The 18,743-nt window shown below is 53.2% G+C and overlaps 1 protein-coding gene across 1 annotated transcript in view; it reads right to left on the reverse strand.

Moving 5' to 3' along the window:
* The window catches only part of ISM2 (isthmin 2), a 19,199-nt gene continuing 456 nt past the window's right edge, over positions 1-18,743 (reverse strand). The window contains exons 2-6 of the mRNA XM_026048306.1: positions 3,579-3,839; positions 2,627-2,987; positions 1,777-1,917; positions 1,074-1,151; positions 1-569 (exon numbers count right to left, since the gene is read on the reverse strand). Coding sequence (XP_025904091.1) covers positions 52-569; positions 1,074-1,151; positions 1,777-1,917; positions 2,627-2,987; positions 3,579-3,839 — 1,359 coding nt within the window. The 3' untranslated portion in view covers positions 1-51. The remainder of the gene's footprint in view (positions 570-1,073; positions 1,152-1,776; positions 1,918-2,626; positions 2,988-3,578; positions 3,840-18,743) is intronic.

Genomic DNA, 18,743 nt, shown 5'->3' on the forward strand with positions numbered 1-18,743 from the left:
CTCCCCTGCGGTTGTGCGGGAGACCTGCTGCCCCGTGAGCGTGGCAAGGGCCTAGTATTCCTTGGCCTCCTGCAGCTGGGAGAGGTACTCCTCCTCGGCGGGGTTGTCCGCGCACTGCTGCCCGTTGTTGGGGGGCCGCACGGCGTGGTACCGGCTCCAGTCCCCCTTGCAGAGGATCCAGGGCAGCATGTCCACTTTGTAGTGCAGCTCCGGGGAGAACTCAGTGCTGATGAGGTTGGGGACACCGGCCCCTTTGCCCCGCGTGATGAGCCGCGTGTGCTCGTCGTAGCAGCAGTGCTGGGCAGCGAGCGTGGTGCTGTCCAAGGAGAGCATGGAGCGCAGGCAGAAGCGGGCTGTGGGCTTGTAGATGTCCAGGCGCTCCTTGGGCCCGCTGGCGTCCCGCCAGCGGAAGCTCTTGCCCTGGCGCTCGTCCCGCAGGTTCACGGCACTGTAAACGGCCTCCAGCGGGTAGGAGCAGGGACAGCTGGGCAGATCCGTCAGCACCTTGCTCAGGTACTTGGTGAGGAAGTCGCTCTTGCAGTTCAGCCACTTCTCACAGCTGTCTACATCTGCAGGAGAAGCATCAAAAATTGTAAGAGAGGCATCCGCCAGTCCAGCTCTGTACCTAGCTGGCTTGCAATCTAGTCAGCAAGGTCAGGCAAGCTGATAGAAGCCACCACGCTCCTTGGCAGAGCAGGTGCTGATGGAGGCTAACCAGAAACATCATCTTGCTCCACCTTTGAGGGCAGAGACGGAACAGGAAGGGGTTTCCCTCCAGGGAATAGAATTGCCCCTAGCAAGGACCTCTATGTAGGCCACCTACCACTGGCCACTCCTGGGGGTGGCTGGTGGTATCAACACCATAGATCAGCTTCATGAGGGCACAGGGAGGCTGGTTGTAACCAACACAACTAGCTACGACACAGCAGAGTCTGCAAGTGTTGGTGAAAGGACCTAGATTCTGATAGCAGATCTGGAAACCCTCGACCAGAGTGCAACCAGCTAGCCAGCCACATAAGGAACTGCACAGAAAGCACCCAGGTCCCAAGCACGAGGAAGAAGCAAAGGCTGACCTGAGTTGAACAGCTCCGTGGTATTGTCACTTTTAAAAGGAGTCTCCTCTGTGGGGAAGGTCATTTCCCCCTCTGCTCCTTGAGAGAGAAAAGACAAAGCAAAGGGCCAGGATGAAAATCAGGACGGGTGACAGAGACTTTCTACTGTATGAAGGCAGCAGATGCGACCCTTCCAACCCACTCTCTCTTCCCTGCTTTTGTTGATGCTGTCCTGTGCATGGAAGACCGAACAGAAGACATGCAGGCCAAAAAGATCCACAAAGGGCATAAAGTTGTGGGTTAAACAAAGCCCTGTGGATGGAGCTGGCTCACATTAAGCATCAGGAACAGACATCAACCTCCCCTCGCTTTATGAACCACGTGCTATGGAGCCCCACCAGGGCTTCTTAAGAGAAACAAATGGATATTTTCATTAACCAGGATCACAGCACATAGATAGTTCTTGAAGCATGAGCAGTGCCCTAGAGGAGAGGAGCTGGGCACTTGAATCCTGGAGAGGACAATCATTACAAGGCCCGATGCGTGCATTTCTGGAACAAGCATCCCCTTGTTACCCTGCTAACAGGAGATCTTCCCGAGACGGATGCAGCCTGTGCCCTGCGCAGCGCTCCCTCCCCATCCCAGTTTGCTCTGCCATGACATGTGGACCCCAGCCCTGTGCAGGCGCTTGGATGGCACCCAGCAGGTGAAGGCTGAGGCTGACCATGGCAGCGCGGCAGGTCACAGGTCCTCGACTCCGTTGCTGTGCAGGCGTAGCCACAGGACCGGGTCCTCTTCTGATTGCCACTGCCGCAGGTGATGCTGCAAGGGGACCAAGTGCTCCACTCCTCCTCATCTTCATAGTCTGGGACAGGCAGAGAGCAGTGAATCTTGTATAAGGACTTAACAGGAAAGGAACCTGAAGCCACCCAGGATCCCTGGGGCCAGCTTCGACTCCTGCCCTTTCCTGAGAGGATCTTTAGAGGCATTCAGGGCCAGTGCTGCCCAGAGCACCTGGATGGACGCCAGGTTACCCTGTCAAGTCATATCAAGAACCAGAAGTGCCTTCACTGGCAATCCAGGGAAGTAACCCCAGGGCTCTGACTGCCCAGGCTTTACCACCCGTCTCACGATCGTCCTGAAAGCCCCAGTGCTTGACAAGTACAGTTTCAAAGCCAAGCCCTTGTTCCTGGCTTTGCTGTAGGAATTGATCAGAGTACCCGCACACTGGGCAAGGCTGGACCCCTTCTGATGCTGCATTTACAAGTTATTTCAAGTCCAAGTTTGCCTTTGCTAGAATCCGCACACTGGTCTGATTACGTATGAGGGAAATCCCTGCTGTGACATGGGAATTTGTGGCTGTCTGCAGGTTCAGGCAGGTGCTGGGTTTGCTCACCAGTTTACTTGCTTATTTTTTAAACAGAGGCTGAGCACCAGCACACTCTGATCCTCTGCGAGGATCTGCCTGTGCCTGGATGAGTGCCGTGCCTTTCCTAGCAGTGCAGGGGGCTGCGCTCCGACCGGGCAGGGGAGGACAGGGTGGCTGCTCACTGCGTGGGGCTGAGGGGACTCACCGTAATTATATTTTTCCTTAAAGATCCAGTTCTTCTGCCCAGGCCACCGCTCGTCCCAGTCACCTCCCACTCCACTTAGCATGGACTCCTCCTCATCATCATACTCTGACATGTAATCTTCCTCTTCCTCCTCCTCTTCCTCCTCCTCTTTGTCTCTTACATCTAGGTTGTCATCCTCTTCTTCCTCCTCCTCCTCCTCCTCTTCCTCCTCAGTGGGGTCAGTGTATTCCCAGAAGAGGGGCCAGAAGAGGTCCTTGTGGGACAGCCACTCAGAGGATGTCAGGGACCAGTCATTGCTTGTCTCCTTCAACAAGTCCATCTCCATCTCAGCCTGAGGATCGTCCACCACTTCAATGGTCACCTGAAAAGTGAGACGCAGGCAGCGCAGTTAGCCAGGGCACAGCCTGCCCAGCTGCTGCACATTCCCCAAAGCAGGAACCTTCCAGCCTGTGCACTGACTCCTAGCCTGAGAGATCGGGGCTGCGCTGGTCTATGGGACTAGTGCCATGAACGTGACGGGTCTCACCTCCTGACTCCCATTTGGGGGGGACTGACAAGGGGCAGAGTGAGAGGCACCAATTGCAGCAGACTCAGCGGGTTGATAAAGGTGTCTGATAGTCACCAAACAGCGGTAATTGAGCACGCAGATACAACATGCAGAAATGGAGAGGATGTCTCCTTAGGGACTCCTATCCTTGCTCTATGGAGAGGGGCTCTGGAGAGCAGGGAGAAAGAGCATGAATAAACTCCTTCTGCAAGGAGTTTATTTATCAGTGTCAGCTACGTGCACCTAAGAGGTGTTTACCAAGATACACGGCAGCAGCCACGCGTAGTCTAGGAAACGGACCCCTGCTCACAAAAGCGCGCCTGTCAGGGAATCAAGCAAGGCACCAAGGGTGCCCCAGCCGTGGCTGGCGCGCAGCACCCCGGCTGGCCCCGGCGGGCTCCCCACCTGGATGTTTGGGTTCTGGGCACTCAGGTCGACGTTGGCCAGCCCCGGCAAGCTCTGCAGGTCCAGCACGAAGGGCAGGCTCTCCTCCCGGCCGGCGGCGCCGGGCTGGGGCTCCGCGGGGCTCCTGGCGGCCTGCTGAGCGGCCCAGCGGCGCCGGTGCCGCCGCGGGCCGGGCTGCCCGCTCCGCCGCACGCCCCGCGCCCTGCCCCACGGCGCCAGCTCCTCCTCGCCGCCTGAGCGAGGGTCAGACGAGGCGGACACCTGCGCAGGGAAGAGGTAGTGAGGACAGGTCCCTGGCTCCATCAGACCTCCCCCGCCGGGAACAAGCACCTGGCAGCAGGTAGGAGAGCATCCTGCTGGGTCCTACGGATGCCTCCCGGACTGGGGTGCAGCCTGGACCAGCGGCGAGGCAGCAGCCAGGCCATCTCTGCCAAGTGCAGCAGCTCACATCGAGTTCCTACGTTACTCATTACCGCGTCCAGCGTGCGCTGGCACAAAACAGCACGAGTCAAAGGGACAGCAGGCTCCAGTGCATCCAAGAAACTGGAGATGGGAACAACTGGTAAAGCCAGCCCAGCTCAGCCCGGGCCACGGCAGGGCTGTCCCTGGAAAGGTCTGCAGGGCGCTGGGGCTTCACACTCAGAGTAGAGGTGCCCGAATTCAGAGCATCTCCGTGAGCGCTGCATTGCTGCCGGCCAGCAGAAATCTGCTTTGTTCGGAGCGCTCGCCCTGCATGGCAGCACAGGCCAGAGCGCTCTGGTGGGATTAAGGAAGGGAGTGGAGCGCCCCTCCCGACTGGGTGCAGAGAGGCATTTCTACCTGCAATTAGAGCCAGATGGCTCGGGAAGGACTCCCCTCCCTTTCATCCTGATCACTGGAGCACTTCAAAGGCAGCTGGAGCCAGGCCAGGCTCTCATGAGCACTCACACAGGCCTGTCCGCTAGCCCTGTGCCCGCACATCAAAGCCCTGCTGCCCGCGCCCCCCTCCCCCAGGGAAGGGAAAGGAGCAGCAGGGACATTGCTGGTCCCTTGGCCGCTGCCCAGAGCCAGGCTGGACGCGGGGAAGCGTCTGTGACAGACGTCACCAGATGGGCCCTTGAAGGGACAGAGCTTGCACTGCCCAGGAGGAGCCTTTGAAGCTGCCTCCTCTCCCTAGCAAGGGGTTGAGGAGCTTCCTCCAGCACTGCCGGGCAGCAGAAAGGTGGTAGAGACAGACCCCTCTGCCTGCCCCTGCCCCTTCTACTCATTTGCCAAGCCCAAAGCCTATCCAAAACCACACAGAAGGGATGCCCAGCTCCATGCCAGCCCTTCTGCCTCTGATGTCTATGTTCCAGCCTCCTGCCAGATCTCCCTGCCCTCCTTAGGCCCAGGGGCTCCTTGGCTGGGAGCAAGGAGGACATGGTAAGGAGGGAAACAGCAAGGAGGAGGGATGAGCTCTGCAAGGCAGGCACCCACCTTTGCGCTGTGGGGAGACCTGCTGTACACCAGGTGTCCTGAGCCCTGCTGGGTCCTGTCTGTGGGTGCATCTCAAGCTGCAAGGGCTCAGGGCAGCTGTACTAGTGCAAAACAAATGGCTAGCGAGGGAGAAGGGATTTGACCCAAGGTGGCCATAGCTCTGTGAAGAGTCACCACCCACTCAGCCTTGCTGGGCAGCACTATGCGCTGGCCTCTTCCCAGCCCCAGTGCAGGTTAGTCTGAGCAACCTGGCCATGACAGGAGCTGGTACCTCCATGGCTTCAGGAGCTCCACTGTGTTGCACGGAGACAAGTGAGGAGGTGACACAGCACTGCTGCATGGGGACGTAGCTACGGAGTGCAGGCTTGGGCGCTCATGAGGGTGTTTGACCGTGGAGGCTCCCAGGATGCCATCCCAGCGGGGAGCACCCCGCCTAGCGCTGAGCAGCTCGCAGAGCAGTGCTATGGACTGTCCCTCCCAAGGGCCTCCAGCACCAGCCAGCTTTCCAAGGACAAGGGGATGCAGATGAGGCCATGTCCTGCGCAGGCCAGAGACGTACTTTGCTAGCACTAGCCACAAGACACTGGTCGCTAGTGCTAGGTTTGCTCCCAGTGGCATGTGGCATGCCAGACCGTGCCAAATGCAACCCCTGTAAAAGAGAATGCCACTACCTCTGCAACACTGGCATTCGTGCGTAATTTGCAATGAGCTTAACAAGGCTGGGGGAGCTCATTTCACAGACAACTCCAATTTTACACACATGGAAGCTGAAGTCTGAGAAATGAGATCTGAGCTCACCCAAAGATGTCACGGTGACAGAGCCAAGAACAGACTTTGAATCTCTAAACTTACACTCAGTGCCTAATTCAGATTTTACGCCTAAACAAGCTCAAGAAATTCAGAGTGCTGTTCCCACAAGGGAGACGTAACCTGTTGCAGAGGAGCTGGCTGAGGGCTAACAGTGCTCCCTCTCTCTGCACCCAGGTCCTGTGGAAGCACTAGGGCCCCTCAGGGTGTTCATCCTTGATGGCCCAAACTCTACCGCTGTGACCTCCAGCAATCTGGACCCTACAAGAGCTTCTCCATCTGATTTCCAGCCTTCACAGCATCTGCTTACACAGCGAGCTGCCCAGCTGGTGTGCCCCAACATGGCATCACTATCTGAATCGCAACAAGGGGCCTGACTGTGGGAAGCTCCCTGCCCTCTACCACATGTGCCAATGATGGGCTGCCAATACCCACACTCCCTGCTTTGCTGCCCTCACTGCCCCGACAGCAGCTTCCCCTCGCCCAGGAGCTCCCAGAAGCGACACAGGAGCCCCCCAAGGCCTGTCCCGCTGCCATGCAATGCCCGTTCACTTCTCAGGCTTGCATTAACCTATTTTAGTGCGGTAGCTAATGAAAAAAAAAGAAGTTTGTCTGTTCAGAGTGAACATGATATTTCCCTGCTTTGCTGCTCAGGAGGCAGGATGCATTTGTTCAGGCCAATGGCTCCAAGCCTTTGGTTCAGCAGAGCCCTCTCAATCTCAGTGTATGTCCCAGCACCCACTCCCAGCCACTGGACCAGACAGCCAGGACAACCATATACACACAAACGGCAATGAAACAAACCTCACCAGCAACAAACCACTGCAAGCCGAACAGTCAGCAGCTCCCATCATTCTACCACTGGGAAAGTACTTTTCCCAGCAAATATCAGAAGCAGAAAGCATGGAGTCTGGAATTCATCAATATCTCATGGCTGCTTTTCTGCAACCTTTTTTCTGCAACCAGCCAGCATCAAGGAAAAGAAAAAGCTGAGCAGGTAATTCCACCAGCCCAGATCCGGTTCCTTTGCGTACACTTGATGAGCACAGCAGTATCCTAACTGGCTTGGAGCAAAGGTTTTATGGGTCTGGAATTCAACCTTACAGCACTCTGGAAAGAACTTTAGTTTCCATTTGCAAAAACTCTGCTTAAACTGAAGGCAATAAAACCCAAATGCTCTGATCACACCTGCCTCTCTACCACTGCCGAGCCCTGCTCTGGACAGGCGCAGGCTCTACAGCATGTAGGGCTGCCTAAACATTTCTGGGCACAAACTCAGCAAATTAGGAAGTGGAAGAAGCTGAATAGCAATTCACCCCAGCATCATGCCTGCTTTGTACATGGCAAGGACGACACAGAATATGGGAAAAGGGAGGAAGAATCTTCACCTTTTTGCTAAAGACAAAGTGCTGATGTTTTCTATTTCTAGTCCATATACCTCTATTAAAGTCATTTGGACATCTGAAGACAATGAAGAGAGCAGCTGCAGAAGCCTTACAAGTCATAGAAAAACGTTGACAGTGAGAGACTTGTGGAATCCAATCTGTTTTTCATGTCAAAAAGATAAAGCAATGATTGGATTTCCTGGTTCTTTAAGCAAATAACTAGCAGACACCAGAGACTCTTTAATCCACAACAGAAGCACATAACGGGAACCAACATTTGTGAGTCAAAAAGTCCAACAAAGTCAACTGAGAAATAGGAATCGTGTTTTTAACGCGGTGGGTGATTAACCACAGGAACAAGCTAACACGGAAATGCCAATAACTCTTGTGGAGACTGTCGAATGCAAGTTACTGGGCTCAACATATATGTATAAGCATCTGTGCTACGGGGGATATTGAAGGCTCCAGTGATTCTTCTGGTCTTAAAATCTGAAACTTGGCTATAAACTTGTTTAAGATTCTAAACCAAACTTGCGTTAAAAAAAGAAAGCTGCAGCTTTTACATAAAAATGATTAGACATGTCAGATCCCACAACAACTTAAAGCCTAGAAATGCCAATAAATCAGCACTGTGTGCTCTGTTGTCTGATGGCAATCAGGAACACAGCTTATTTGCTGCCACAAAACCCAAAGATATTTGTTGCTCCAGCATGTTTTCCAGTATCATCCTATACATTAACATTGCCATGCTCTTTATATTAACCCCCTGGCAACACTCTACTTGTATCTACACACATTACTTAGCAGAGCTGTTCTTCGTGACGGGGTTAAACCCAAGCTGCACATACCCATGCTAACTCCTCCTGAGAGCAGAGCAGTGCTGGAACACGTGCCACAAGCTCAGAAGCAGCTTCCACCCATGCCCTACCTTGAGCCAATTAGCAAGGACATAAAACTCACTTAGCTTGAGCCAAAGGGGGCTGTGCATGCAGGAGTCAGATCAGAGGCAACATTCGGGTTATACTTTGGGCTCGTTAACACTGCAGTGAAGAAAATGACATATCTGCTAACGGCTGGGTAGCACTGTGGGATATCATTACAAGGAATGTGCTTTTTGTTGTTTAATCATTACAGCTCGTGTTGCCATAGTCCCTTTGAGCAGTTCTACCTCGTTGTCCTGAAGCAAGAACCCAACCAGAAGAACTATTTATTTTTTGTACCTTCAGCTGAGTCTATATGTCCTCCTACTCGTCCCCCAAGCTCTCTCCAGTATTTTAGAATGCCTTACATTTTGTAGCAAGCCTACCCACTTATGAATTAGCCAAGTACAAAACAAAAAAAAACCCCAAAATTTTCCACCTCTATATCCACCTAGATAAACTGTAAAGATGAGGAGCAAACTTTCAAAAGAAACTTTTCTTTGATCTGAAACCAAGCGAGAGCAGTTCCAGAGCAGGGTGTTGTTATGAAGGGGTGTTGGTTGTTTGCTTCAGGAGGAAACCAGCCTGGCTTGGGAGGTGCTGGCTTCAGTCAGGTCACTTGTAGAAAGGCTCAGAAGTTTTCATTGGTAGTGGGGAAATGCAAAGGTTATTTCTGTGCTAATAAGAAAAAATGTTGAGTTGCTTTAAAAAAGGAAAATTCCAGCATTTGACAGCAGGGTTATCCACAGGAGCAAATTCAGCGTGCCTTTCTCTGTCCCCTTCCAAAGTGTTCTGCTTTGCAGGGTCTACTCTCAGGTTGATGACCCTATGACAGGCACTACCAATAGAAATGGCTTTTTTCGCCCAGTTAGCTGAGACCACTTTAACCTCCACAGAGACATAGTTCGATTTTCATGCCCAATAACTTAGCCACCAGCCCAGTCCTTCAGGCACACGGAAGAGCCGCTGAATGCAGATTACACAGGTGACCAACACTATCAATCAACTCATTACCTGCTTAACAGATTTTCCGTGACTCTACCATAATGTGCTTCTAGAGACAGCAAGAGCAGGGTGGATGCATAAGAGAAAATTGGAGAAGCAATGCTGCCATCCCGTGTTTGTCACTGACACACCTCCCTAGTCACGATCTCCACATTCAGAAGCAACGTCTTTTGATATACAACAGGCTTATTAGGAGCTACCACTCAAGATTTTCAAAGAGGAGCCCTGAAAACTCTAGCAGAGGCAAATTATGGCTGCAGATCCCTCCACTGTTCAGCACTTCTTCTGCCCTTGGTTATGCTCCTCTTAGCAAAAGGGGCTTCAGTGAAGGTCCAGCACTGGCAGCAGGAGTAGCCCCATCTCTATGCACAAGGTAAAGGTGATTTACACTACAACCTGCCACAGTACCAAAGGGTGCCAACATAGTCACTATCTGTCCATCCATTCCCCTGCTGCAAAGCCTGAAAGAACAAATCAGACCAAACCAGACCAGCTGGATTAACTCCAGGGCGGACCTGGGCTCCTGAGCAGAGCCGGCTGAGAAGCACCACCAGGCAGGAGGAACCACACAGAGCAAAATTGCTGCCTCTGACAGAGACCAAGCAGAAGCCACGAGAGCCCCTTATGGCTCTCGTGTTCTCGTTCCTGATCCTAGCAAGATCCTTCCAGTGCAAAAAGCCTTTGCACTGAAGTCTTGTCAAAAGGATAGATTTGGACAAATTAAAAAGCAAGGCCAAGATCTCCCAACTGCTGGGCTTCTGCTTTACTCACCAGGCCAGCTAAGGATCAACTTACATACAAGTTTGGCTCTTTTTTCTTTTTAAGTAAAGACATTAACAACTTCCTTTATACTCTGAAAGACAGCACAATGATCCTGTTTATGACAGACCAGTGGGAGCTGGCAGTGATCTGTGAGCTGTGGGGCTAATTATTACACCCTCATGATTACTATCTTCATGCCATTATCAACGCACTTCAGATCATATGGAGTCATCCTCTTTTCTGAGTTATTCCACTTGCGTTGAGAAGGGAGCTGCAGGTGTCAACATCAAAGGATTCCTCATGTTTCGCATTGACTTTCACAACTGTAACAACGCTACAAATGCTTTTCCCAGTCTGCAGCCGCGCTGCTTCCGAGACACAGCCGTCCCTGCTGCGGAGGACACACGGAGCGACTCCACCAGCGCGCGGCGCTGGGAAAGGCGGACGGACACGGCGTCTCTGCAGTACCGACACTGGGGTGGTGGGCCTGGCACGCATCCGTGCGCCCGGCCACCCACCCCGTCGGCGCAGCTCGGCCTCTCAGTCCTCGCACCCCTGCACGCACCCCATGGGGAACTCGCTCTTGGTGCCCTCAGCCAGCTTCCCATGGCATCCGGGATATGAGGAGGACAGGAAAAAGTCTGGCGGCTCTTCAGCTCCTTCCATGCATTGCTATTGCCCACCTCAGCATCACAAGCAGATACTTCTCTCTCCACTATAAATGCTTTTTAACTCCTTAACATCAAGATAAGCACTGTAAATCTTATTATTTATTTTTTTACAAAGGAAATGACTTGCTCAAGGTCTCTCAGGCAGCCTGAGGCCAGGCCGGAGGGACATCCAGGGACTCTCATATCACGGCCATGCAGGAAGGCCCTCCCAAAGGGACGCTGCCCTCGCTGGCTCTCTGCCCCCGGCGCTGCACACCATGGGCTGCTCTGCCTCCCAGCCTCGCTAGCCAGAGCAGAGAGGAGGGGAAGGCAGCTATTCCCAGCACAAACCCGTCCCAGGGAAGCGCCGGGCACCGCAGCCCTGTCCTTCCCCGCGGCGGCGGGCGCGCGCCCGTACCCTGCCGCGCTCTGGCACCGTCTCCGGCGGGGCACATGGTTTCTGTTAACGTAGCTGTGCTGTAATGCACATAAGCTCTTAATGCATCCGACTGAGTTGCTGTTAACTTGTTCCAGCTCTAAACCCCATGTGCTTTAGCAACCATTAACTTGTTCCAGCTAATGATACACATTTGTTCCCCTGCACACCGTAACCCTCTGATTGCGCCAGCTGCTGCTTCCTTTACTATCGCAGCTCAAGCAAAGCTGCAAAAGGCAAAAAAGAAACAAAAAAACAAAAAAGACAACCCCCAAATATAGCAAAGCAAGCACGTCTGTTCCCTCCAGCCTTTTCTCCCCCTTCCCAACAACTTGCCTTCATCCTGTGAAGTCATTGGGATTTCTTTCTCCCGAAGAAGGAAATTGGGAGGACCAGATCAGAGCCCACCTCCTGGAGCAGAGGGTCGGTGGGGCAGCCCTGCTCCCCTTGCCCGAGCACGGCACACAGCTGGGACAGAGCAGAAGTGTGGGAGTAGGTGAAGGATGGGCTGGCATTTCTGTGGATGGGGTCTGATCCTTGTCAGAGAAACCAAACTGAGGTGAATCCAGCAGAGACTGTGTCAATAAAGGACAAAACAAGCACCCAAGTTGCTCCCAGAGCAACTGCAAGGGAAGGGATCCAAGCAGGAATGCTTGAATCTCAGCTTCCCAGAAAAGCAAGACTAGGGATATTTCAGAGAAATCCTCCCCTTGTCCCCTAAGCGTTTGGTCTGCAGCTCCCTGGCAATGACAGGCAGAGCTGAGCAAGCTCAGCTCCTCTCCACATCCATTCCCCAGGGCCTTTCCAACAGCCTGGCAGACAAGCTGGCATCGGCAGGACGAAGCCCTTGCAAGAGCCCCGCTACTAAGGCTGTCACCTCTGCATTTAAGCAGCCACACATTAGGAGAAGGCCTTCCAGGGATACTCTTGCTACAGCTGCTGAAGGCTTTGATGACAACCAGATGGAAAAGACCAGCAGGTTGAGGCTTATCCTTCCCATGCCCTTGTGGCTGCCACCTCCACGACGGTCCAAAACAGCTCCCAGGGTCACTTTGAAGCCTCTTCATGGACATAGTCCCCATGCCGAATGCTCCCATGTGACCATCCTTGGTATGCTCAGGACAGGCTCATGAGCAGCTGTCTCGTGCTGCCAAGTCTCCTCTCCAGCCAGGCGGTGGGATTTAATGACTCCTGCCTGTCAGTGCGTTGTGAAAGGGCTGCTGGGATAAGGAAACCTTCCCCCCTGGCTGTTTGGAACTCCTTTGTTCATGAACTGTTCAAGGATAGTTTCTACCACATAAATAGCTTTGCATTTTTTTTTTCTCACCAGATGGGGTACATGAGGTTTGCAGGGGTGCAAATGCAGAGGTAAGCTAAGGTTTACCTAGGAGAGCCCTGCTTTCCCAATACCTTAGTCTCCACTGCTGTCTCCTTCATATTTTGGCACAATTGCCCAGTGGTACCATTTTCCTCACTTTTTCCTCAGCCAGACCCGTTCACAATGCCAGAATCCCCAAAGCCTGGAAGAAGCAGCCCAAGGTTCCCCAGGCTGGGCTCAGTAGCAGAGGGCTGAGACCAAGTCCCGGACAAGCCGAATCCCTCCAGAGCCCCCTGATGCTGACAGGAAGCTGCTCAGCCCTGGTGCCCACACATTTCCATGTGCCCCCAAAAGCCCCTTGGCAGGTGTGCAGGGAGACCCCCCACTAACGCTCCCCGGGGGAGAAGAACGAGCTGTTCCCCCAAGGGAAGCTTTGATTTCTGAGCCAGCTTAACCGTGCAATGCACCCACGGTGCCCCGGGAGCACGCGGGGGCGGCAGGCTCATCTGAAGGCATCTGTGCAGAGCCTGGTCTCACTGGAGACACCACACGAAGCAGCACCCCTGGGGTCCCCGGGGTTTTGGGACAAGCAGTGGCAAGAGCCACCACAGACCGAGGCCACCACAGTGCTCAGGAGAAGGTCTTGGAGGGAAGTGCAGAGAGCAGCAGAGCTGTCCAGGCGCAGAAGCGGAGCGGGAGAGTCCTTGGTCATGTAACTTCAGGGCAACGCTGACCCTCTGCCTGTAGGACACCCCTGGCCTGTCCCCAAAATACTTGTCCTTCACCACTGTGGATGCTTGTCCTTCACCGCAGTGTTAGGAGTCAGTGCTGGCTGATTCGCTCCCGAGTTCAAGCCGCCTCGGTGGGGATCTGAGCGCAGCCGGGAGGAGGCGTTGGGAAGGCAGCCTTAGGAAAACAGGTACCTCGGACACGTGCCGCGCTTCCCGCGGCCTCGTACGTGACAAAGGCAACGTGCCTTGGCTGCTGCCTCTTGGGATGCGTTCCCAGACTCGCCTCACACCTTAAGTCCCGCTCTGCAGATCAGGCTCGGCACAGCGTGCCAGCTCAGCCCTTCTAATCCAGCGGAGATGAGATAACGCCTGCCTCCCAGCTCGCCCCGCACGCACCGCTGCTCCCGGCGGCCGCCTCCAGGCCTCGCGCCCCGCGGCCGACCCGCAGCAGGCAACAACACCCGGGAGGAAATTTGCTGCATTTCGTTCCCTTTGAAGCCTTATCCTTCTGCTGGAGATCAAATAAAACCCGCAGCGCAAGAAGTGTTGCTGCCCTTCACACCAAGAGCCACCTGCAGCTCTTGAGGCAGGGAGCCACCATCTCTCTGCGCTCTTCATGTCTTAAGCAGCTTCTTAGACAAATCCAAAGAGATTTGGCACGCAACAGTTTTGTGTGGCACGCAAACTGTGAAACATACTGTGCAGGTTGGCCTTTACCGCTGTCTACATAAAAGTATCCAATAACCCATGGAAGCAAAAAATGTTCTATTATTTTTTTTTAAAAAAAGGGAGAAAGGAGAAAGCAGGAGAAAAGGAGGAAAGGCCCCAGTTTTACAGAGCTCTGTGTGAACCAGAAACATTTTCACATACAAGCACTGCTGCAGTCAATTCCCTACTGATTCTGGGCAACAAAACCTGCTTTGCAGGAGTGGGAAGCGCAGTCCACCTCACTGTCAGGACTGTAGCTTAGGTGGTTCTGACGTTTCCTTACGAGGAAAGTGGCTGGGTGCCGTCTTTGGGAACTGTTCTCGGTGGAAGCATGCTCATTCATATAATAGGAAACAAAAAGGTTCCTGTTTTTGGCTCCTCATACCCAAGAGGCTGACATGAGCAGGACAGGCCCCTGCACTGCCTAGCTCGTGCCCCTCAATGTGGCACCAAGGAGCCACGGCCAGGGGCACCACGAGTCCCACAGCCCGTGTTACATGGAAGGGAAGGTTGTCCTGCCTTGCTCTCGCTGGGCTTTCAGCTGCTGGCAGGACAGCACAGAGGGAATCTCTTGGCCACTGCTGACCACAAGTGAAACAGAGATGAGTGTCCTTCCTAAAGGGTGCCTGGCTTTTTGACAAGGGCTTCTTCTCCCATTGGGAATCCAGAGAGCCAAGCAATGCCCTGTGGGGTGATTCATGCCTCATCTCTTCCCCTTACATGTGCCTTTTACAGGATCCCCTTTGATTCTGACAATAGAAACCCAGCAGACCTATTTGTGCAGTGGGAAGGGAAGGAGCCCCTTGTTCAGCAGCTTCCCCCGCTCTGCTCCCCATTGTTCCTGCTCCTGACTCAGCCCCAGGGCCGGAGGGGTTTCAACTGTGTTGACTAAGATAATTTGGCACTTCTCAAAAGGAAATTTGCTACAAAGGGTAAAGTACCTCCCTGCACACAAAGAGCCCCTTTCAGGGCGGAAGGATGCTTCAGTGCACGTTTTGTACCCGCAAATCCGACCTCCGCCAAGGACAAAGCCAGAGACAAGAACGCTTAATTGCTGAAGAAATGAAAAGGTAAAAAGCACATCCGTCGGCAGAATGACTCTGCTACTGACACAGCCTGCAGCAGCGCCCGGCCAAGCCCTGGCGGGAAGAGCCGGCTCCTTGGGAAGGGAACTCCTCAGGAAGGCCCCGAGAGGACTGGGAGCTGCATGTACCTGTCAGCCCAGAGCTCCCTCCAGCCACGGTCCAAGCCCATCGGGTCTCCCCAAGTCTTGGCAAGTTGGGTCTTGGCAAGGTCAAGCTCTGCCAGGGCCCCCAAGTGACAGGGCTACCCCATTGCAGCCCCCGGCCATCCCCCACCATGAAGTTCTCCCTTGGGCCCAGCTGACACTTCCTTTCACCTCCTTTGACCCTACTGCCCCTGGACCTCCTTCACTCCCCACTTGCTAATACCTCAAGATAGGTGTCATTTCAGTGAGGTGCATTTGGCTCCCCTGAACCCAGACCACCTGGCCACCTACACACAGGCTGCACTGCTTTAACCAGCACAGGTAGCTGTGATGTCTACACAAGCAGGACACCTCAGTGCAGACCGCTGATTCTGAAACTTCCCACTGCTATTTACACCGACTGATGCCACCAACAAATAGTAAGTATTGCTGTTATTTCCTTGTTTCCCACAGGCCAGGAGCCAAGCGTACCAGGTGCTGTACAAACCTGATTCGCAGCCAAATGCAGCCCTTGTGCCCGGTTTGGTTATTTCTTTCAGTGCTCTCCGCTATCTCTTGTAGAGAAGCCAGATTTGCTTCTCTGTGCAGCCTTAGGCCAAGGGGAACTCCAAACACTGAGCTCCAACCTGGGCTTGAATCACTGCGCAGCCGGAGTCTCTCAGTGCGCTTGCCCTCCGCTAAGGCTGCTCTCAGCACCTCGCAGCTCCAGCAGAGCTGGGCTTGCTGCCTTGGCCTTGGACAGGGCACCACCAGCTCGCTCCGTGGCACGGTGTCCCCACCAAGGCGCCCGCCACCACACTCAAGAGCAGCATCGCTCTCATCCCTGCTGCCCCTGTATCTACACACAGTTCCTTAAGCAGCTCTATCAGCAGATATACATTTAATCGGGTTTACCGTTTACATTTCCCGCAGCTCAGAACATCCATTAGTTTTTGTTTACTGGAAGAGCTGTAACTGATCTGTATCGGTCAGAAAGAATCCACGCTGCTATCAACAACACTCAAAGCCAATATTTTGAAATCCAGTGACTTCATCAAAACATATTTTGCATTTAACCCCCTAACTTAATAAATAAACAAAGAATTAAGTGATGTGATGAGCTGTCCCTTGTCTCCACAGGCTAGTTTTTCTAAGTATTCAGTTACCCAAATCTGATGGGCCATTTGCTTGGGACAGTGCTGGGACCAGGTACCCTGCTGGGGTAATTCAAGGAGAATGATGCTCCTAAGGTGCAAAATCCCTTTTAAGAAACCTCCTAACACCCATCTGTTTCTTTGGAGCCTACAGACCTTTCAAAACACAGCCCTGATGTCTGAGAACTAGTAGAAACTTCTCTCACTAGATTCTCATTAGCCTCAGCTTCCAAAGAAAACTTTTCCTGTCTTTTCAGCCCCTAGTCAAGCAGACTGAAGAAATACAAAATACTCTCTCTGTACCTGTTGATAATGCTGGGCCTGCAGTAACGATGGCAAAGCTTTTCTGTACGGTACCGAGAGCAGAGCAAATGTAAATGCAGGCACTTGATCCCTCTGGAAAGGCTGGAAGTGTACTTCCTTACTGGAGTACACAACTCCACAACACACAAGTTGTGTACTTCCTTACTGGAGTACACAACTCCACAACATGCTGATAAAGCTATTGCCCAAACATAAATCGTGTTTTCCCTCCATCCTTCCTGTATTACAAGACCTTCTAAGTCAGAAATTTGAGGAATGTGCTTAATGTTTTTAATTTCATCTAAATTGTTTTAATACAGTAGTGCAGCTCTGACGCTCAGTACGATTATCAAAATTTCTCCTTTAATTTTAAACAGAAGAAAATGTTAGTTTTAAATAACTGCATTAAATTAAAACAAGTCAATTTGGTGTAATTTTTTAATCATTTTAATTGTCCTTCTACTCTGTTCCTTCATTTCTGTATTTCTTCTCCAGGCCTCCTTCATTCTACCCACATCTGTATGGCATTACCCATAATGTAACCAATACTCCAGATGCGGTTGCACGGCTGCCATAGAGACAGGACCTATCAGCTTTGCAACACGAACCATCTGTGCATATGACCCAAAAATCACTCTGGTTACTTTTTTCTTTTCCTCTTTTTTTTTTCCTTTTTTTTTTTTTTTTTTTTTTAAGCACTGCTTTGCTTGTACCGCCTGCTTCAGCTCAAACAGGGCACGGCTGCTCCACATTCTCCTCCACCCGCGCGAGAAGCAGAGGATTTGCTCCCCAAACGCGGCCGCTGCGCGTCGGCGGATAGGTTACAACAGCTACAACGCTCTCCCTGCTGCGTGAACCGTGCAGCCAGTGCCCTGACAGAGGTAGGGCACAGAAGACACAAACAGGAACAGACCCCGAGCCAAATGAGCCCTTCATCTTTTTCCTTGCGCTCACCTCCTTTGCCTGCAAGCTTCCTTTCTGCTCATACTTCTGCAGGCAGCAGAGGTCCCAGGGCAAGGCCCCGCTGTGCTCCTGCTGTACGGGTGCTTTCCCAGTCACTCAATGCTCCCCATTCAGACCCATTCACAGAGCAGTACTGACAAGAGCACTCCTCGCTTCCTGCCCTGTTTCAGCCATCAGATAAACAGGGGCCCAACACAGAGACCTGTAGCATCCTGTCCAGCTTCATTACATGCCGTTTTTCACTCTCCTCTGCTTGCGGCCTCTTCTGGATTCTTTTTCAGTTAAAATTTACAAGGTCTAATGTAATCAAATGCTTCCCCAGCTCGGACAGGCATTTTCATGTAGATCGGCATCGGTCACAGTGGAGCACTCCAGCCAAAGCCAGGCCCAAAGTCAGCGGCAGGTACTCGGCCTCCCTGCAGCCTCTCGCCCCGCGGCTGGTTTCCAGTGCTGCACATGGGCTCTCAACATCATTCCCGCATGGACCAACACTGAATTTGGACAACAGCTCCGAGCGAGGTCCCTGCCCTGCTCCCCACAAGCCCAGCACATCCCAGCACATCCCAGCACATCCCAGCACATCCGCTGCCCCTGTGACCGACCTGCTGGACCAAATCCACTGCTTGTCGCGGCGTACTGCCAGCCAGGGCCAGGGCACTCTTGCCCTGGGCTGCTCACTCCCACATGGACACTGTTTAAAGCTATTCCTTTAACTTCATTTCCATCAGTAGCATTCTTACAAATGATATTTTGAAATCACATCTCTGTCTGAAACACCCTTTCTTCCCCTAGAGAACAGCTCCAAGAAGGAAGCAAGTTGCCTTCACCGTTCTCCCGTGTCTGTTTTACATATTCAAATCCCTTCCTTCTCTGATCCCCATGTTTGCCTTTGTCCTTCCCCATCTGCCTCACCTTCATCCCCACCAGGTTGCCCATTTGTTCCCAGGTCTCACAAGCCCCGTGCCCCGGTCCCGGCTGCACGGCCCTGATCTCCCGCAGGATCGGGCCTGGGCAGGATGCGTCTCTCAGCGGAGAGGCCGGGGAACTCCACACCTTTCCTGGGGAGCACCGGGGCAGCGCGCGGGGCAAACCCGGAGCCTGTACAGGCTGCTCGGCCGAAAACGCAGCGTGACCACTGCGGAATCTGCCCCGGGCACATCTCGGCGTGAGGGATGGATGGATGGATGGTGCCTCAAGTCTGTCACGTCTTATTTTTGTAGCGGAGTTTTCGAGTTCCTAGCAAGCCACAAACCTGGCTAATTTTACTGCAGGTCACTTACGCCCGGACTCCCCTTTCCCGCGAGGGACGTTGCCCCCTGGAGGCCGCGCACGTGCCCGAGCGCCGGGCCGGGCTCGCCGCG

Source organism: Nothoprocta perdicaria, unplaced genomic scaffold (assembly GCF_003342845.1).
Source record: "Nothoprocta perdicaria isolate Ctin4 unplaced genomic scaffold, notPer1 scaffold_53, whole genome shotgun sequence".
Taxonomy (NCBI): domain Eukaryota; kingdom Metazoa; phylum Chordata; class Aves; order Tinamiformes; family Tinamidae; genus Nothoprocta; species Nothoprocta perdicaria.